Source organism: Hyla sarda, chromosome 2, assembly GCF_029499605.1.
Source record: "Hyla sarda isolate aHylSar1 chromosome 2, aHylSar1.hap1, whole genome shotgun sequence".
In the NCBI taxonomy this organism is placed as follows: domain Eukaryota; kingdom Metazoa; phylum Chordata; class Amphibia; order Anura; family Hylidae; genus Hyla; species Hyla sarda.
Window position 1 is genome coordinate 340,562,344 of NC_079190.1, and position 22,244 is coordinate 340,584,587.

The 22,244-nt window shown below is 43.0% G+C and overlaps 2 protein-coding genes across 11 annotated transcripts in view; one reads left to right on the top strand and one right to left on the bottom strand.

Annotated features, from left to right (window-relative positions):
* The window catches only part of CASK (calcium/calmodulin dependent serine protein kinase), a 349,672-nt gene that overhangs the window by 123,984 nt on the left and 203,444 nt on the right, over positions 1–22,244 (bottom strand). For all 10 annotated transcript variants that reach the window (XM_056558155.1, XM_056558150.1, XM_056558151.1 and 7 more), the window contains one exon: positions 18,571–18,692. In XM_056558155.1, coding sequence (XP_056414130.1) covers positions 18,571–18,692 — 122 coding nt within the window. The remainder of the gene's footprint in view (positions 1–18,570; positions 18,693–22,244) is intronic.
* Positions 1–22,244, top strand: part of GPR34 (G protein-coupled receptor 34) — a 65,327-nt gene that overhangs the window by 5,908 nt on the left and 37,175 nt on the right. The window lies entirely within an intron of this gene.

Consider the following 22,244-nt stretch of genomic DNA (forward strand, 5'->3'; position numbering starts at 1 on the left):
TTATCAAACGGATTGCAGAACGGGCATTTATTAACTGAGGCATATTGCCGTGTGAACGAGCCCTTATCCCTGTGCAGCACCCAGCTTTCTAAACAGTATGTTTAGGGCATTGTTAATGGGATCACTAGACACCAGGGATAACTGACATTTAACCCCTTGGGGACAAAGCCCATTTTAACCTTAAAGGGGTACTCCACCCCTAGACATCTTATCCCCTATGAAAAGGGATAGGGGATAAGATGCCAGATCGTGGGGGTCCCGCCGCTGGGGACCCCCGGGATCTCAGCTGTAGCACCCACCTGTTGCGGCTTCCGGAAACACTGGAGGCTTTGGCTCTCGACCACGATGACGTGAGATAGTCACCGTGGTCGTGAGGCGTTAGGATGAGAGCCTCCAGCGCTGCCGGAAGCCGTAACAGGTGGGTGCTGCAGCCGAGATCCCGGGGGTCCCCAGCGGCGGGACCCCCGCGATCTGGCATCTTATCCCCTATCCTTTTAATAGGGGATAAGATGTCTAGGGGCGGAGTACCCCTTTAAGGACCAAGCCTTTTTTTTGCAAATCTGACCACTGTCATTTTCACCTGTTAAGGACCCATGATATACGCGTCATAGCGGGCCGGGCCAGGCCTCTAACAACGGCCGGGACCCGTGGCTAATAGCGCGCGGCATTGATCTCGGTGCCGCGCGCTATTAACCCTTTAGACACGGCGTTCAAAGTTGAACGCCGCGTCTAAAGTGAAAGTGAAAGCATGCTGGTTAACTCGGGGAGCTGTTCGGGATAGCCGTGGTGAAATCCCGAACAGCTTACAAGACAGCCGGAGGATCCCTACCTGCCTCCTCGCTGTCCGATCACCGAATGACTGCTCAGTACCTGAGATCCAGGCATGAGCAGTCAAGCGGCAGAATCATCGATCACTGGTTTCTTATGAGAAACCAGTGATCAATGTAAAATATCAGTGTGCGCAGTGTTATAGGTCCCTATGGGACAGTGTAAATAAAAATAAACATATATGGTATTGCCGCGTGCGGAAATGTCCGAATTATAAAAATATATAGTTAAACCGCTCGGTCGATGGCGTACGCGCAAAAAAATTCCAAAGTCCAAAATAGTGCATTTTTGGTCACTTTTTATATAATGAAAAAATGAATAAAAAGCGATCAATAAGTCCTATCAAAGCAAAAATGGAAGCGCTAAAAACTTCAGATCACGGCGCAAAAATGAGCCCTCATACCGCCCCATAAGCGGAAAAATAAAAAAGTTATATGGGTCAGAAGATGACAATTTTAAACGTATTAATTTTCCTGCATCTAGTTATGATTTTTTCCAGAAGTACGACAAAATCAAACCTATATAAGTAGGGTATCATTTTAATCGTATGGACCTACAGAATAAAGACAAGGTGCCATTTTTACAGAAAAATGTACTACATAGAAACGGAAGCCCCCAAGTGTTACAAAACGGCGTTTTTTTTCCAATTTTGTCTCACAATGTTTTTTCTTCCGTTTCGCTGTAGATTTTTGGGTAAAATGACTGACGTCATTACAAAGTAGAATTGGTGGCACAAAAAATAAGCCATCATATGGATTTTTAGGTGCAAAATTGAAAGTCATGATTTTTTTAAGGCAAGGAAGAAAAAAACGAAAATGCAAAAACGGAAAAACCCCGGGTCCTTAATAACTCTGGGATGCTTTAACTTATGAATTTGATTCAGAGAATGTTTTTTCGTGACATATTCTACTTTATGTTCGTGGTAAATTTTCATCGTTACTTGCATCATTTCTTGGTAATAAATTCCAAAATTTCATGAAAAATGTGAAAATTTTCAATTTTTCTAACTTTGAAGCTCTCTGCTTGTGAGGAAAATTGACATTTCTAATAAATTATATATTGCTTCACATATAAAATAATGTCTAGTTTGTGTTTGCATCATTAAGTTGACATATTTTTTACTTTTTGCAGACATCAGAGGGCTTCAAAGTTCAGCAGCAATTTTCCAACTTTTCACAAAAATTTCAAAATCAGAATTTTTTAAGGGGCAGTTCAGTTTTGAAGTGAATTTGAGGGTCTTTATGTTCGAAATACCCCATAATGGACCCCATTATGAAAACTGCACCCCTCAAAGTATTTAAAATGACATACAGAAAGTTTGTTAACCCTTTAGGTGTTTCACAGGAATAGCAGCAATGTTCTTGTAGATCCATTTAAAAAAAAAAAATTTTTTCTACAAGGGATAAAAGGAGAAAAAGCCACCAAAATGTGTAACCTAATTTGTCTCGAGTAACGAAATATCTCATAAGTTGATGTGAAGCACAATAGGGCTCAGAAGGGAAGGAGCAACATTGGGCTTTTGGAAAGCAAATTTTACTGAAATGTTTTTGGGTGGCATGTTGCATTTAGGAGGCCCACTTGGTGCCAGAACAGCAAAAAAAAAAAAAAAAAAAAAAAAACCATGGCATACTATTTGGGAAACTAAACCCTTCAAGGAACGTAACAAGGGGTATAGTGAGCCTTAACACCCCACATGTGATTGACAAATTTTCGCTGTTACGTGCTCCGCGGGCGCACTACAGGGCTCAGAAGAGAAGGAGCGCCATTGGGCTTTTGGAGAGAGAATTTGGTTGGAATAGAAGTCAGGGGCCATGTGCGTTCAGAAAGCCCCCGTGCTACCAGAACAGTGGACCCCCCACATGTGACCCTATTTCGGAAACTACACCCCTCCCGGAATGTAACAAGAGGTGCAGTGAGCAGTTACACCCCACTGTCGTTTGACAGATCTTTGGACAGTGGGCTGAGCAAATGAAAAATTTAATGTTTCATTTTCATGGACCACGGTTCAAAAAAATCTGTCAGACACCTGTGGGGTGTAAATGCTCACTGCACCCCTGGTTACACTCCATGAGGTGTGTCGTTTCTAAAATGCACCATGGGGGCTTTGCAAACACACATTGCCTTCAATTCCACCCAAATTCTCACTCCAAAAAACAAATTTAGCTCCTTCCCTTCTGAAGCCCTGTAGTGAGCCCGCACAGCACTTAACATCCACATATGAGGCATTTCCTTACTCAGAAGAAATTGTGTTACAAATTTTGGGGGGCTTTTTCCCAATTACCAGTTGTGAAAAAGGAAAATTTTGGGTAATACCAGCATTTTAGTGAAAACAAAATCTAATTTTTCATTTTCATGTCCAACTTTAACAAAAATTCGTCAAACACCTGTGGGGTGTTAAGGCTTACTATACCCCTTGTTCCTTTAGGCGTGTAGATTCCAAAATGGGGTCACATGTGGGTGTTTTTTTTTTGAGTTTATTTCAGAACTGCTGTAACTGCGCAAATCATCAATTTAGGCCTCAAATATACATGGTGCGTTCTCACTCCTGAGCCATGTTGTGGGCCTGCAGAGCACTTTACATCCACATGTGGGGTATTTCCATACTCAGGAGAAATTGCGTAAAAAGTTTTGGGGGTCCTTTTTTTTTTTTACTTTAATAAAACATTTTTTACAATAACATGCTGATGTAGACCCGCACTTTTCCTTTTCATACGCGGTAAAAGGAGAAAAAGCCCCCCAAAATTTGTAATGCAATTTCTCCCGGATGGGGAAAAACCCCATATGTGGCCCTGTGGGGGGGATTTCAGAACTACAACTCCCAGCATGCACTGAGACAGTTGATGCTGGGAGTTGTAGTTTTTCTACAGCTGGCTGTAGTTTTGCCACAGCTTAGATTACAGACTACATCAGTGTTTCCACACCAGTGTGTCTCCATCTGTTGCAATACTACAATGCCCAGCATGCCTAGACTATCCAGGCATGCTGGGAATTGTAGTTTGGCAACATCTGAAGGGCCAGATGTTTCAGAACTACAACTCCCAGCAAGACTGACTGTCTAGGCATGCGGAGTTGTAGTTCAACAACATCTGGAGGGCCACAGTTTGGAGACCACTGCACAGTTGTCTCCAAACTGTGGCCCTCCAAATGTCGTAAAACTACAACTCCCAGCATGCACTGACAGCCAAAGGGAAAGCTGGGAGTTGTAGTTATGCAACAGCTGGAAAGGGCACAGTTTGGAACCAAGTGTAGTGGTCTCCAAACTGGGTTCCCCCAGAAGTTGCAATACTACAACTCCCAGCAAGCCCAGACTGTCCAGGCATGTTAAGAGTTGTAGAGGTTGCAGAACTACAACGACCAGCATGCCTGACTGTCTAGGCATGCTGGGAATTGTAGTTTTGTAACATCTGGAGGGACACAGTTTGGAAACCACTGCACCTCCTGGTGTTGCAAAACTACATCTACCGGCATGCCCAGACTGTCCAGGCATGCTGGGAGTTGCAGTTCTGCATCATTCTTAAGGGCCAGATGTTGCAGAACTACAACTCCCAGCATGCTGTTGGCTGTCTGGGCATGCTGAGAGTAGTAGTTTTGCAACATCTGGAGTACCACAGTTTGGAGACCACTGCACAGTGGTCTCCAAACTGTGGACCTCCAGATGTTGCAAAACTACAACTCCTAACATGCCGAGACAGCCAAAGGCTTTCTGGGCATGCTGGGTGTAGTAGTTTTGTTACCTTTCACAAGGCCGACAAGGCCGCAGTTAAGATCACTCACCAACGATCTTCACTGCTGCCTGCCGTCTCTGTGCCGCAACCGTCACAGCCACACGCAGCTTGGTGTGTTCTGACCAACCAATGGCAGGGGATAGGAGAAGGTGGCATCCCTCCAACCTCGCTCCTATCCTTCATGGTGATTGGGCTGTCTGACAGTACCGATCACTTATTTTCCGGGCGATCGGGTCATCATAGATATCAGCAGTCATCCCGTTCCGATCACTGATTTTTTTCAATATTTTTAACATTTTTTTTTTTTACTTAGCAGTAGGTATCTATTGGTTCTGTCGCACTGGCCGGCACCATATTTCCCTCATCCAACCCATGGCACACATTTACTTCATGGGTCAGAAAGGATTTAACTCTTTTTTTTTTTTTTTAGGTCAGATGTTTGGACATTGTAAACAGTAGACTAGGGATCGACCGATATCGTTTTTTTAGGGCCGATACCGATAATCGGTGGAGGTTAGGGCCGATAGCCGATAACTTATACAGATATTCCGGTATAAGTTATCGGCTATTTAACCCCCCCGCGACACTGCTGCAGATCATTGATTTAAAGCGGGCGCTTTAAATCAATGCACTGCAGTGGCTTTTGCGGTGCCATAGGCCGCCGCCACCACCCGCTTCTCTCCCCCTACCTGTCAGGGTGGTCCAGGCCATCCATCGTTCCTATAGTGTCCGGGGGCGTTCCGGGTGAACCGGTCCGGGCTGTCCTTCTCCGGCGGTCATCTTCTCCACTCCGGGCAGACTCCGGCCTAGTACGCTGCATAGACTCTCCTACGCCGTGACGTCAGTTGCGTCGCTGCGCACGGACGTCACTGCGCAGCGGCGTCTATGCAGCGTACTAGGCCGGAGCCTGCCCGGAGTGGAGAAGATGACCGCCGGAGAAGGACAGCCCGGACCGGTTCACCCTTCACCTGGAATGCCCCCGGACACTATAGGAACGATGGATGGCCCGGACCACCCCCATTACGGGTAAGTTTAATTTTTTTTTATTGACTCGGAGGGTGGGGGAGGGGCCCGACCGGTATAGCGGTATGAGTAAAAATCCATACCGGTATACCGCCCAGCATCACGGTGGGGGGGGTGCGACGTGGTGCGGTGGGTCTGGGGGGTGACGGTGGGGGCTTTCGCGGTGGGTCGGGGGGGGGGCAGTGGTCGCGGTGCGGTGGGTTGGGGGGACGTTCGCGGTGCGATGGGGGCGGGGCATTATCGGCAAGGTAATTGCTGATACAGATAATGCCCAAAATCGTGATTATCGGCCAATAATATCGGCCATACCGATAATCGGTCGATCCCTACAGTAGACCACAACAAACCTATCAACTTAGCAACCTACATCAGACAACCCCACCAGACACGCACCAACAACTATTTCGTACACCCTCAAAGGTGTACTCCCGCCCCTAGACATCTTATCCCCTATCCAAAAGGATAGGGGATAAGATGTCTGATCGTGGGGGTCCCCCGGCCGGGACCCCCGCAATCTCCCTGCAGTTTGTTTAGAATGCTGGCAGCAGCGCTGGAGGCTTGTGACGTTATGGCCACATACCCCCAATGCAAGTCTATGGGGTGGGGTGTGATTGCCGTCACGTCCCCTCCCATAGACTTGCATTGGGGGAGAGGGGGCGATAAGATGTCTAGGGGTGGAGTACCCCCTTTAAACCAAATAAACTATCACCTCTGGTGTTTTTTATAATCTGTATGTCACCAGCGATATAATCTACATGACGTAGGAAAATAACTATTATGCCAACTTGAAAAGTTATTTTCACTATGCAAAAATAGGGATGTTTAAGGGTCATATTATATTTATATGTCTGGGCAAGTATGACTTTTTCTTGTATTCCCCAGCAGCCTTTACATTTTTTTTTTTTAAACACTGGAAATACCCCTTTCATGGTGTTTATGAGGAGTGCAGGAGTAAATGCTAAGCATGTACTGCTGCTGTGTAATAACCATGGGCAGTAATCATTCCCATTTAATGCTCTCCTCTTCCCCAAAGGAAAGTTGAACATTTCCTGCATGCGAGTGACAAAGTCCTTTCTTGGCTCTTATCTGTTTAATGTAGAAGCAGGTGTAGCTCAGTCAACAGTAAACAGGATTAATAAGCACTGTAATGGCTTTGATTCCCTAAGTAAATGATGCAGAGAATTACAATGCTTGATGAAAAGATGAACTTTAGTCCACTACCTAAATGATCACCAAAAGCTATGTAAATACAAGGTCTATAAAAAGAGCTCACTGTTTCAGATTTTACTGAGCACAGTCCAATTAATAGCATGTTACAAAGCAGAAGGATCTGAGCAGATTAAAAGATTCAGTATAACTTTTTTTTATTTTTTATTGAATCTCTACTCTTTTGATGCTTAGGAGTTCATAGGGTGTGTCTTCAGTGATGGAGCACCAGTTGCCTATAGCAACCAATTTGCCTTTTTCTGAACTCATCTGTCCCTAACCCTTCTTGACACTAATCCTGTCTTTTTTTCTTGTGAGAGAGGAAGGGGGGAGTGGCCCGGCAGGCATGACATCAGCTGAAACCTGTTTGGGCTCACTTCTGCCCTTCTTCCTCTATGCTGTGATCCCTTTAGGAAGTGTGCAGAGGCTCAGCACACGGCAGCTGCTGAGTCTCCTTCTCTCTGTTTAGCACTGCATGTGCCATACAGAGAAGAGGAACCTGTCTACAGGCACAGTGCTTGCTCCTGCCTGTCTGATTGACAGACAGGGAGCTGCACTGAGCTCGTCAGTGTCCCGGCTGCAATATGAGATTTCGGACTCATGCAGGCCTTCATGAGTCCGAAATCTAAGAAACATGTGTCTGAGACATGTAGGGAGTCTCCTAGTGGTCATTTGTTCAACGTACAAAAACACAAAGAAAGATGGATATTTTTTTAACACATGAATTTGGAAAGTTATTCAGCATACTTTAATCTATAAAATATATAAAGTTTTTTGATGAAAGGCACTCTAACCCCTTAAGCCCTTTTTCACCTTAAGGACTGAGCCCTTTTTTGCAATTCTGACCACTGTCACTTTATGCATTAATAACTCTGGGATGCTTTTACCGATTATTCTGATTCCGAGACTGTATTTTCGTGACATATTCTACTTTAACATAGCGGTAAATTTTTGTCGTTGCTTGCATCCTTTCTTGGTGAAAAATCACAAAATTTCATGAAAATTTTGCATTTTTCTAACTTTGAAACTCTCTGCTTGTAAGGAAAATGGATATTCCAAATAAATTTTTTATTGATTCACAAATACAATATGTCTACTTTATGTTGGCATCATAAAATTGACCTATGTTTACTTTTTGAAGACCTTAGAGGGCTTCAAAGTATAGCAGCAATTTTCATGAAAATTTCTAAATCTGAATTTTTCAGGGACCAGTTAAGTTTGAACTGGATATGAGAGGCCTTTCTGTGAGAAATATCCCATAAATTACCCCATTATAGAAACTACATCCCTCAAAGTTTTCAAAATGACATTCTAAGTGTGTTAACCCTTTACGTGTTTCACAAGAATTGCAGCAAAGCGGAGGAGAAAAATCTTGTAGCCCAATTTTTTTCATTTTTAAAAGTGGTAAAAGGAAGGAGAAAAAGCCCTGCAAAATTTTTAGCCCAATTTTTCTCGAGTACGTAAATACCTCATATGTTGATATAAAGTGCTCTGTGGGCTCACAATATGGCTCAAGAGGGAAAGAGCAACTGTAGGATTTTTGAAAACGAATTTTGCTGTCATGGTTTTTGGGGGCCATGTTGCATTTAGGAAATCCCATGGTGCCAGATCAGCAAAAAAAAAAAAACCACATGGCATACTATTTTGGAAACTACACCCCTCAAGAAACGTAACAAGGGGTATAGTAAACCTTAACACCCCACAGGTGTTTGACAACTTTGCATTGAAGTTGGACGTGAAAATGGAAAATTTGATTTTTAACACTAAAATGATGATGTTACTCCTAATTTTTCATTTTCACATGGTGTAATAGGAGAAAATGGACCCCACAATTTGAAGCTCAATTTCTCCCGGTTAAGAAAATACCCCATATGTGGATGTTAAATGCTCTGCTGGCGCACTACAGGTCTCAAAACAGGAGGAGCGCCATGGGACTCTTGGAGATAGAATTTTGCTGGAATTGAAGTTGGGGGTCATGTACATTTACAAACCTTCCATGATGCCAGAACAGCAGAAGCCCCACACATGTGACCCCATTTTGGAAACTACACCTGTGGGGTGTAAATGCTCACTGTACCCCTTATTACATTCCGTGAGGGGTGTATTACATTCCGTGAGGGGTGTAGTTGCCGACGGGCATTCTGGGAGTTGCAGTTTTGCAACATCTGGAAGAGCACAGTTTTGAGACCACTATACAGTGGTGCCCAAATAGTAGCGCTCCAGATGTTGCAAAACTACAACTCTCAGCATGCCCAGACTGCCCAGGCATGCTGGGAGTTCTAGTTCTGTAACATCTGTCCCTTCAGATGTTGCAGAACTACAACTCCCAGCATGCCTGGACAGTCTCAGCATGCTGGGAGTTGTAGTTCTGCAACATCTGGAGGTCTATAGCTTGGAGACCACTGTGCTCTTCCAGATGTTGCAAAACTACAACTCCCAGCATGCTGAGACTGTCCGGGCATGCTGGGAGTTGTAGTTCTGCAACATCTGAAGGGACAGATGTTAAGGAACTACAACTCCCAGCATGCCTGGACTGTCTGGGCATCTGGGCATGCTGAGAGTTTTAGTTTTGCAACATCTGTAAGGACACAGTTTGGAGACCACTGCACAGTGGTCACCAAACTCTGGCCCTCCAGATTTTGCAAAACTACAACTCCAAGCATGCCCAGACAGCCAAAGACTGTCTGGGCATGCTGGGAGTTGTAGATTTGAAACTCCTAGAAGCTACAGTGAGGATCAAGGCGATCTTCACTGCAGCATCTGACACCGCACCACTTGTCCTGGTCCCCGCGTGACTGCCGCCGGTCCCCGCCACATCAATGGCCCCCGCACCTCACCGCCATCTTCCCCCGCTCTGCCCCGACATCCAGGGGAGGGCAGAGCGGGGGGAAATGAACGTTCCCCCCGCCCCTGCCCTGCGATTCGCCGATCAGTCCGCCGATCGGCAAATCGCAGGGGATAGGAGGAGATCGCACCCTGCCACCTCGCTCCTATCCCTTAGGATAATCAGGGCTGTCACTGACGGCTCCGATCATCACTATTTTCTGGGCGATCGGGTCATCAGAGACCCGATCAGCCCGGAATTGCGCAAATCGCCGATCTGAATTGATCGGCGATTTGCGCCAATTGCCGACATGGGGGAGTCTCAGGACCCCCTAGGCATTTGCACGGGATGCCTGCTGAATGATTTCAGCAGGCATCCCGGTCCAGTCCCCGCCCGGGGTGAGTGGCGATGACCGGAAACTCTCAGGGCGTACAGGTACGCCCTAAGTCCTTAAGGATTGGGGATGCAGGGCGTATGTATATGCCCTGCGTCCCCAAAAGGTTAAAAAAGCTGACTGATTGCTATGGGCAACTGTTCCACTACTCTTCTGCACAGGTTTTGTTAAATTTCCCCTCTTAGGACAGCATATATAGAACTGGTGGTTTATTAGTCTCCTATCTGCATGGCCAACCTCTTTGTGAACCTCAGGATTTCTTTTATTTTCTGTTAACAATATTGGTTGTGGTCTATGGTAAGATGCATTATGTAGCTAAAGGTGTACAGGAGTGTATATTCCCCATTTGTGCAAGACCCTGTCCTATGATTTGTGTCCACGTCTTGTTCTCAGGTGGGGCTTCCCATGGATCAGACATGTTTTTTCATTAGATACAGATGCCCAAGCACATCATACAGATGTCCCATTAGATGACTATCTGGGGAATTTAAAGCCCAAGTCAACAACTTTAACTCTGCTGTGTTCCGCAAACTATTGCAGAGTGATATTTGCAGCATAGAAGGGAACATAATATTGCTGAGAGAAGCCACTAGTAAAAATACCATAGCCATAGAGGGGTGTCCTACTGTGTTGAATCCGAGGAAGTCAAAAACCCTTAGAAGCCAAGTGGGAACATTCCTCCTTGACTCCAAATTTGGCAAAACGAATAAGACCCAGGATCAATGACCAACCTCCAGAAATCTTTGACCCACAACTTGAAAAATGTTTTTTTTTCAATGTATCCAGGCTTCACATGAACTTGATTAAAGGACTATTCTACAGATAGGGGAGAACGGTCTAAATGCCGAACATCCAACCTCTGGAACCCCTCCACCCTCACCCTTCTGAATGGAGTGGCAGCTTGGAATGCACACAATTTATTCTTAATGGAGCTGCTGTAGACAACCGAGCACTCTATTAATCTATCTTCAGCAGCTCCATAAGGGGGGGGGGGGGGTTTAAGGTGTAAACCTGCACCAAAATTGCACAAAGAACAATACAATGTCTGAACTGAATTCATTTGTAAGCTCCACAGTTAGTAAAAATATGAACAGCAGTCATATGCTTCCTGTTACTCAGATATAAAGAAAAGTCATGTTGTGGTTGTAACTTCCTCAAACAACATAAAAAAAAAAGCAAACTTAAGGAAGTAAGAACCAGCGTTATGCAACTTTTTAATACATGGCATTAAGAAATAGACCACTATGTGTGAAAAGTCATCATAAAAAATATATATAAATAAATAAATAAAAAATATTAGATACACAGTTCTCTTTTGCAGGCTGCAAGTTTCCTAGTCATGTAAAAGCACAACATTTAAAAGCATGAACCATTAATCTACAGTTTGCCAATAAAAACTAAAGTATTAAAATTTTCTCTTTCTACAGCTTGCTAAACACTGTAAACTACTGTGCTAGGGGTATTCCTAAAAATGACACATTGTAAATCAGTAGAATATATCACAAATATCTGATAGGTCTGTTATCCGTGCCCCCCCCCCCCCCCCCCCTTAGCACAGTTAATCTAGGCTGCTGCTTACACAGACTACAAGTTAGGTAATCATATGCATGCTTTTTTTTTCTTTTTAAGAAAATGCTCAGTCTGTCTGCAATAAAACTGTCAATTGATGCTTTAGATCACAAGATCAAAGATAGTAAATTACTTGTGCCAGTCCTTTAAGGGGGCTGATCCCCCTACCCTCCTCCATGCCGTCCTCATGGGGCTCTGCTTCTACAGCCAGCCACCTTCCTAAAGTTCATTGTTTTGGTGGCCCCTTGAGTTCTTCCCTTATTGAAAAATAAGTTATAATGAATTACATTATGATCAATATTTCCTAGGTGTCCATCGACTTGCACATTAGTTACTGTCAGGTCTGTTGGTTAATATTAAGTCTAGTAGGGCGCCCCCTCTGGTCGGGCCCTGCACCATTTGGGACAGATAATTGTCTTTAGTTATAGTCAGAAACCTGTTTCCTGTATCAGTTTCACAGGTCTCAGTCTCCCAGTTTACATCAGGATATTTAAAGTCACATTATTATCACCTCATTCTGATTTGCTGCCTTGTTTATTTGCCTCATTAATTGATCTTCTGCTTCTTCCATTATGTTTGGTGGCTTATAACAAACCCCTATCAGAATGTTATTTTTATCTCCATATATTTCTATCCATAATGACTCCACATTATTGTTTCCCTTCCGCATATCCTCCCGCAGTGCGGCCTTCAGACTGGACTTTACATAAAGACAAACTCCTCCCCCTTTCCGTTTTGTCCGATCCTTCCTGAATAGATGATGGCCCAGATTTTTGTCTGTAGAGCTTATTTTCCCGTATATTTGGCGCTACTCTGTTTATTTGCGGTGAGGGCATTGCTGGGAGTTTGGGGGGGGGGGGGGGATGTAAATCAGTGCCCCCATCATTAAAGTGAGGGATAGAATCAGATGGAGCCCGGGCGGCTACAGAGTGATGCCCGCCCGGGCTACTTCAAAAACTATGCGGCGCCGAGGTATGTTAGAGTCCCTAATGTAATTTCACATTCCCAGCTGGGTCCCGTGATTGGCCGGGACAGAGCAGCTAATCACGGGACCCGGCAGGAGATTTGATCTTACAAACTCCGCGGCTCCGTTATATGTTAAAAGGAGCCCTGGGGGCATCAATCTGCAGCCGCCTGGGACTCCTGCAGATGGGCTGGGAGATGTGTAGGAGCCATCCCTCAGTGCTGCGGTACACGCTTATGGATGGCAGGGACGGCTCCTGCACATCTCCCTGCCCGGCTGCGGGAGTCCCGGGCGGCTGCAGTGTTGTCAGCCCGGGATCCCTTTGCTATGGCGCCGCAGAGTTTACTGTCATTTCAAATTTCCCACCGGTGATTAACAGTGATTTTCTGATCACCGCCGGCCAGGGAGCGGAGCACATTACCGCCCGCTTCCCTGGCATGCACGACTACAACTCCCAGTGTGTCCTTACAGTAAGGACATGCTGGGAGTTGTAGTTGTGCGGTGGGGGCGGATGACAAGACTGTCACCTGCCCTCTGCAGCACAACTACAACTCCAGGCATTCCCCCTTACTGTAAGGGCATGCTGGGAGTTGTAGTTGTGGGGCGGGTGACAAGCTTGTCACCTGCCCCCTGCCACACTTTACAACTCCCAGCAACTCCAGGGCATGCTGGGAGTTGTAGTGATGCAGCAGGGGGGAGGTGACAAACTTGTCACTCGCCTGCACATCTCCCGCACCACATGACTACAACTCCCAGTATGTCCTTACTGTAAGGGCATGCTGGGAGTTGTAGTCGTGGGGCACGGGAGATGCGTGGGAGGGTGACAAAGGTGTTAACCTATTTTCCTTTTTTTTTTTCTCATTTCAGATCCGTGTATCCTGTGGATTCGATGGCTTGCGTCGATGATCAGCAGTTTTTTCTTTCTGTTTAATGTTAATAAAATGGTTAATGAGGGCTTGTGGGGGAGTGTTTTTGTTTTTTTAAAGGTGTGTTTATTTTTTATTTACTTGACAGGCTTAGTAGTGGAAGCTGTCTTATAGACAGAATCCATTACTAAGCCGAGGCTTAGCGTTACCCCCAGTTATTACCCCAGTACCCACAGCCACAGGGGTGTCAGGAAGAGCCAACAGGCCTGGAGCATCAAAAATGGTGCTCCTGGGCCTAGGCGGTAACATGCTGGCGTTATTTAGGCTGGGGAGGGCCAGTAACAATGGTCCTTGCCCACCCTGGTAACGGCAGGCTGTTGCCGTTTGGTTGGTTGGCATTTGGCTGAAAATAAAAATAGGGGGGACCCTATGCTTTTTAAAAAAAATTTAATTGATCCGGCACCCCTGTGGCAGTGGGTACCAGGGTAATAACTGGGGGTTAGCGCCAGCTGTTTTTGTGGCCAACACTAAGCCTGGCTTCCTGGATTCCATTTATAAGATGGCTTCCACTACTAAGCCTGTAAGTAAATTTTAAAGAAAAACACCACGTTTAAAAAAAAAAAAAAAAAAACTATAAAAAAAAAAGAAAGTCACTACCCCACAAGTCCTCGTTAACCATTTTATTAACATTAAACAAAAAAAAAAAAAAAATGGTCACAATACTCCTCCGAATCTAAAGTAATTCACAGGATACACGGATCGGATATGAGTAAATATATACAAAAAAATATATATAATGTTAAAAAGTAAATATATATTATATCACTTTTTTTTTTTTTTTAAGCTGTAGATTGGTGATCTGAAGTCATTTATTGGTTTTTGCTCATGTGTGCTAAAAAAAAAAAAAAAAGGTATTCAAAAGTGATTTATTTGTTTTTGCTTATGTATGCCAAATTTATCAACCCCCCCGTGATAGTATGATAAATGTGCCATACATAAGCAAAACTAAAGCCAAAAAAAAAAAAGCCTACAGAACTTGCTTACCAAAGCAACGAAGATAAATCTCCCCCTATAACCCTGTATGTTGACCGCCCAGTCACAGCTATCTTCCAACCAAGTCTCTGTTGTACCCACTGTCATAATTCTCCTCAGACATTATCAACTCCAGTTCGTCAGTTTTATTGGACAGACTTCTGGCATTAGTCAACATGCATTTCAATGGTGTATGTTTTTTTCTCCTATGAAGCCTATCCCTATTAACCCCTTAAGGACAAGGCCCATTTTGACGTCAGTGCAAGTTAAGGTACTGAAGTCCCGCCCATGCCAGTTACAGCCAGATTTTGAGGAATATTAAAACTAAGATTGCGGGCGAACGGCCTGGCGGATCCGGCCAAGGTTGGGATTGTAGGAATCCGCGTCTCCCGCACTATCCATCAGTACCTGCAGTTAGTGCGGGAGGAAACAGGTGACAGTTTTCCTTTAATACAAAAAAACCCCCAAAGAATTAAATATCACATTACACTAATGCATTTCGAGCATTTTAAGATTAAAATCTGCATGAAAGACACAGGCAAGGAGCAAAATAGATTTATAACTGTGTGGACAATGCTTCTAAAAAAGTCAATACAGTGAACAGTTCTAATTTGTGATATTAAGTCTATAACTTTTCAAAACACCAACCATACAGAAAATGGTCCGCCGCTTACCAGGATAAAAGCTTGAAGCATATCCAAGTAAAACCCCACATTAAGGAGTTTAGCCACTTTATCTGCTGCATACTGAACAGATTGCACAAATGTTTTGCAATTAAAACAAGACTTAAAAATAAGCAGACAAACCTTGTATCCCAAGACTGGCCCCTATTTAACAAAGGAGATCTTTTTCTTCTGCTCAAGGGAAATCTAGCTAGGAAAATGGTTGACATCTGTATTCAGAAACAGTTTCCTGGAATGTGACCAATATGCTTGAGCATACAATATACCGATTTCTCTTGCATGCCTAACTTCAGCTAGTGACAAAAATTACAATCCACAGCTACTATGAAGTGCCAGTGACAATTACATACTTCTAGGTAATAATCTTTATAGAAGAAAAACATTAAACTACAAATCTACATCTCTGCTCCCACAGCCACTAATACTTTTAGGAAATTCTTGGCACCTACATCGTAAACATACTTGGGGAGATTTATCAAAGATTGCTTTTGTGGACGGTTTTCTCACACTGTTTTTCCCCCCTTTCATTTTTGGCCAACGTGAGCCGCATTTATCATTATGGCGCAGGCCCTGATAAATTCGGCACACCCGCGCCAAAATCCAGTTTTCACTTATCTACACAGAATTTAGTGGGAAAAACAGTTCAGCTCTACAGAGGTGTGAGGAGAGCTCTACAGAGTGGTGTGGAGAACTATAACCAGTTTGAATAGCTGTATTATATTGTAAAAGACTATTAACAAAAATACATGCATTTTAGGCCCCTTCCACACTATATATTCATCTGTTTTAAAGATCCGTTATAATGTTTCATTATGAAAACCCTGAAAATCGGCCATTAAACGGCCATTACAAACTCCCATTATAGTCTATGGGATTTTTACATTATCCGTTTTAACCAGTCATAGCCAGTTATTAATAACGGCCGTTATTTTGTGATGGGAGAAATAGTGCATGCACTATTTCTTCCGTTCTTTCTCCTGTCACAAAATAACATCTGTTATTAACCCCTTAGGGACTCAGCCCATTTTCACCTTAAGGACTGAGCCCTTTTTTGCAATTCTGATCACTGTCAGTTTAAGCATTAATAACTCTGGGATGCTTTTAGCTTTAATTCTGATTCTGAGATAGTTTTTTCATGACATATTCTACTTTAACATACTGGTAAATTTTGTCTTTACTGGCATCCTTTCTTGGTGAAAAATCACAAAATTTGATGAAAATGTTGAAAATGTTTACATTTTTCTAACTTAGAAGCTCTCTGCTTGTAAGGAATATGGATATTCCAAATAAATATTGATTCACATATACAATATGTCTACTTTATGTTGGCATCATAAAGTTGACATGTTTTTTACTGAAGACATTAGGAGGCTTCAAAGTTCAGCAGCAATTTTCTAAATTTTCACAAAAAATTGAAAAGTGGATTTGATGGGCTTTTCTGTGAGAAATACCCCCATAAAAGACCCCATTATAGAAACTGCACCCATCAAAGCATTCAAAATGACATTCAGAAAGTTTGTGAACCCTTAAGGTGTTTCACAGGAATAGGAGCAAAGTGAAAGAGAATGTTCTTGTAGAGCCATTTTTTTTATTTTTTTAAAAGGGGTAAAAAGAGAAATCCCCCCAAAATGTGTAACCTGATTTCTCTCGAGTAAGGAAATACCTCATATGTGTATGTCAAGTGTAGGGCGAACGCAGTAGAGGGCTCAGAAGGGAAGGAGCGACAATGGGATTTTGGAGAGTGAATTTTGCCTAAATGGTTTTTGGGGGCCCATGTTGTATTTAGGAAGCCCCTATGGTGCCATAACAGCAAAACAAAAACAAAAAAAAAACAAAAAAAAAAACACACACCACATGGCATTATACTTTGGAAACTACACCCCTCAAGCAACTTAACAAGGGGTACAGTGAGCCTTAACACCCCACAGGTTTTTGACGACTTTTCGTTAAAGTCAGATGTGTAAATGGAAATAAAAAACATATACGATTTTCCCTAAAATGCAGTTTTTCACCCCAAATTGTACATTTTTACACTTTTTAGGAGAAAATACCCCATGTGTTCTCCCCAGGCGTTGTCACGGAATGATTTCAGCAGGCATCCCGGTCCGGTCCCCGGCGTACAGGGCATATGCATACGCCCTGCGTCCCCAAGAGGTTAATGACGGGGTATGAGGGGTTAAAACGAATAATGTAAAAATCGCATAGACTATAATGGGATTTTGTAACGGTCGTATTGGATTTTGTTGCGGCCGTTTACCGATTTTCAGAATTTACATAACGGAACATTATAACTGATCTCTAAAATGAATGAATGTATAGTGTGAAAGTTTTAGGTTTTAGGTCCGCTCAGAAAACCGGATACGGGGCAAAAACGTGCCGATCTGAGTCACTGTGACTCCGGTCGGCTCATTGAAATGCATTAGATAAGGGCCGGGTCTGGTCCGGCTTGTATACGGGAGCGCCCAGTTTTCGCTCCCCCCAACCAGATCCGTACACTCAAATCGCTGTGTGAACCCACCCTTACAGGGAGAGATCTATCATGACTGGCCAGATGCTGTCAGAGTATATACCAACATGTCTCCCTGCAGAAATCTCTATCTATAGAAGTTTCATGGCAAAATACATTCGGTCCCTGTTCTGCACTAAAGAGATGTTTCATTGGTGCACACTAGTACAGAAGAATAGGGCATTATAAGGATGATAACATATTATGAGAATCTTTTATGAAAAAAAAACACACAACAAGCATATTACATGAACCTTCTCAAGTGTTTGAAAGATTGGGTTAGGTCTAAGAAGTTAAATGCTTAGATCTTACCCAAAAAACTTGACCGTGAAATCTTATAAGTTACTTATATTTACAATTTATTCTTTTGTTGCCACATATAGAGCCATCATTTCCCCATCAATTAAAGTGTTTTTGTGAATCCACTCAAAATAAGACTAAATATACAAAAAAAATATTTTATATGTTTAACAGGAAGGCAGACATTCCTCTCCCAGCTCTGTGGCTGATGCCCTCCCTCTTCAGCCACTTAACAGTTAAAAATTTAAGAAATCAGCAGAATATAACCTCTGCGCTCACTACTTCACCGTAATTCTATTAGATTTTCTTTTAAAAACATGGAGAATATCCTGCAATAAACTCTCAGAGAGAAGTTTACCTCCCGTTAGCTTTAAATCATTCATTTGTGCTGATGAACTTACAAAGAAGGTGCAGGGAACGTCCTTCTCCATTACTACTGTAAAGTCGCCTTTAACATTTTTTGTATAAAACCTATGGGAACCCCTACTCACATACAATTCCTTAATAATTTAAGATGACTAATGGCAAACAAAAAAAGTACGGTCCTATTAACAGAAGCAAGCAGTAACACTTTTTCCAGACAGTAGTTAAGAGGTTTGTGATTTCTCTGTAAGTGGCGTCCTTGAAAACACAAAAGCATAGAAACTTACATCTAGAAGTGTGTGCAAGTGCTGGTCTTGGAAAACACTATGCAGGAAATCAAGGTCCTTCTCGCTGCAGTCTGTTAGTGCATGGATCTCCTCCAGGCTATCAAGTACTTGAGACACAGCTCCTATAAGCAAAGAAGAATGGGGACAAAACTATGAGACACATTTCTATGGAAAAATCACCTTTGGACAATAATAGGGCAGTTGACTGATTAATGAAAGCCTTTACTTGAAAAGGCAATGACATCAAGAAATATTTAGAGGCTAGGAAGAAGGGAAAACAAAAGAATACAAAAAAGAACTAGTGAGAAAAAAAAATTAGCTAAAAGTAGGAAACATGGAAGATTCCTTACTGAAACTCTTGATAACTGGACAAACCTAGGAAACAGTACAATAGCTTGACACATCTGCCTGCCACTACATCATGCTATACAGCAAAGGCAGCCAACTGCAGGCACATTAGTATCTAATGCTTGGAAGAATGACCTAAAAATAGACAGTAGCACGGTATGGACAAGTAAGGCTGGGTCCACACTACGTTTTGTCCCATACGGGAGCGCATACGGCAGGGGGGAGCTAAAAGCTCGCGCTCCCGTATGTGACCGTATGCGCTCCCGTATGTCATTCATTTCAATGAGCCGACCGGAGTGAAACGTTCGGTCCGGTCGGCTCATTTTTGCGCCGTATGCGCTTTTACAACCGGACCTAAAACTGTGGTCAACCACGGTTTTAGGTCCGGTTGTAAAAGCGCATACGGCGCAAAAATGAGCCGACCGGACCGAACGTTTCACTCCGGCCGGCTCATTGAAATGAATGACATACGGGAGCGCATACGGTCACATACGGGAGCGCGAGCTTTTAGCTCCCCCCCTGCCGTATGCGCTCCCGTATGGGACAAAACGTAGTGTGGACCCAGCCTTACACAGTATACTGAATATGTATGAAGAATATTCCCAGCCACTTGGTATGAGGCTCGAGGCTCATATTTTGAGATTGTGCAGTAAGTCACTCTGAAAAGGATTTCGGAAAATGAATAATATAAAAGAAAATGTGTACTTTTGGACACAAACGTGTTCAGACAGTAGGGGCTCCTCATATTCATACATTAAAGGGGCTGTAAAGTGTTTGTTGTCAAATGAAAAATGTATTCAGTTTTGTAGTATATTTAATAGAAAGATTCAGGATTCAAATTTCAGGACAGAAACATTGCCCAGACCATAAAATGAATTGTTTGTTATAATGTTTTCATTTGTTCTTCAGTTATGGCAGCATAACAAAAACTGCATTCATACATTGATCAGCCAGAAGATTAAAACCACATGGCTAAGACAGTACTGTGGAACTCGCGCACTCCACAAGACTTTGATGGTGTACTGTGGCATCTGGCCCCAATGTATTAGCAGAAGATACTTTCAAGTGTCCTCGTCATTTAGGAAAAAGATTTGAGATGTCAGAGACCACAAAGGACTGCACCACACCGTCCAGAGGAAATTCATGGATAGATCGACTTGCTGGACTCACTTCTAATAGACTTCGGCCACGTTCACACAGTTGATTCTGTTCGGAATGTCCACCCACGTTTTCCACACATCTGAATGTTCCTGTGAGCACTCAAAATGTGCCACTCATAGACGGCAATGCATATCCAAGCAAAACCCACAAAATTCTTTTTGCGGATGCCGGAATCAGGATTTCCATGGCAGAAACATCTGCCGCAGAAATTCCATTGTGTGCACACTGCAGCAGAATCCCATGGTCATTAATGGATCTCTACTGCAGTGGGATTTCAGAGCAGAATATTCCTGTGGAATAGAAAAAGAAGAGCAATCCAGCATTTCTTCAGTCAATCTTCTTGAGATTTATTCAAGCAGCAGATACAGTAAAGCAGAAATGTTTAAATGCACTAAGTGCTGATTTACTGTATATGCTGTTTGAGGGTTTATTCACACATACAGTATTCTGTACAGATTTGATGCGCAGGATTTTCTGCTGCAGATTTCAATGTAAACTAAATGACTGAACACAGCTTGCAATCCTGTGCATCAAATCTGCGCAGAATACTGTATGTGAGAATAGACCCTTAATCTCAAAATGCACTGAAAGGATGCTGGATTGCTCTTCACTTTATCTACCAAGTCACAGAGAAATGTCAAAAGATTTGGTCAGTTGGGGTCTCAGGGTTTAGACCCCCCCCCCCCCCCCCCACTGGGAGACAAATCCCAAGCTTGCAGCAATCTACATCCTGCTTCACATGGTGGCCTCAGACTTCTAATGTAAAGCAGGAAATACAATAAAAGAAAAAGGGATGCAGACCTCAAGGTATATACTTACTAAATGTGGAATGGATCACTGGGTTTAAAATAAATGTATATAGTGGTTAAAATGTGTAATGGAATAAAATGTGCAGGCTAGTTGTATAGAGAACCAAAAAATGTTTATTGATTAGTTAGATATTAGAGCTATTGAAAAAGGGGTCTCCCATAAACGCGTCTAGCCCTGTACCTACTTCACACAGACCACCTCTGGAACTATTACCCACTACCAACATTGGCAACAGCTGGAACCCCTGTTCAGGACGTGCGCACGCTGCTGCGCATACAAGCATCACCTGCATCCACTCACTAACCTGCCTGTTTGCTGTGATTCCATCGCTAAGACTGAGCAATCATCTGTGCCTCACCGCGCAGACACATCTATTGTGCCGGCTGCCCAGCCGAGCCAGCCTGCGACGAGGAGTCCAGAACACCAGGGGCTACCATCCTGACCCAAACGGAGCGGTGAGTGGTGCAGTAGCACCAACAATCATTACTTGCTACAGTATCTCTGTCTGGAGCTATACTTGTTACATTATTTCCTGGATTACAACACCAATTGCTACTCTTTGTCTAATTTTTATAATTGCTACTGTTATCCTAAGACTGCCAATAATACAAATCAGATGGATTTGACCAAATATAATCCAAGTTATACAGAGGTGGCTGCTAAAAACTTATTTTATTATACATCATTGTTTTAATACTAATTTGTTTTTTATTACTGGTCTCTAGCAAGGGCCCTGTTGAGACCATTTATCTAACTAATCAATAAATATTTTTTGGTTCTCTATACAACTAGTCTGCACATTTTATTCCATTACACATTTTAACAGCTATATATATTTATTATAAACCCAGTGATCCATTCCACATATAGTAAGTATACACCTTGAGGTCTGCAACCCTTTTTCTTTTATTGTATTCACTTTTTACACATGGGGTTACGTGGAACGCAGAAACCCCGGCATACACTTCATTCAAAATATTAGTGTGAGCCCCCCAACTCCTCTTTTTATTAAAGCAGGAAATAGATTTCTGCAATTTAGAGAGTGAAACATGTTATCTTGTGCTTCTTCCGCTTGTTCTAATGAACGGTAGGGGTCTCAGTGTTCCTGTCATTTATAAAACAGAAGAAAAAAAAAGAAAAAAAAAAAACAACACACACTTGACATGTCAAAAGTTTTGATTGCTTGGGGTTTCAGTACCAGGTCCTGCAAGTTATGAGTTTGGAGTCTGCATAAATTGGACTTTTAGTTTCAACGCATTCCAAAGATAATTAACCATTACGTGAATATCACAAACTCAAGTTTGAGAAACCATTCCTGAATATGTTTTTGGTACCACTGCAATCTAATAAATACT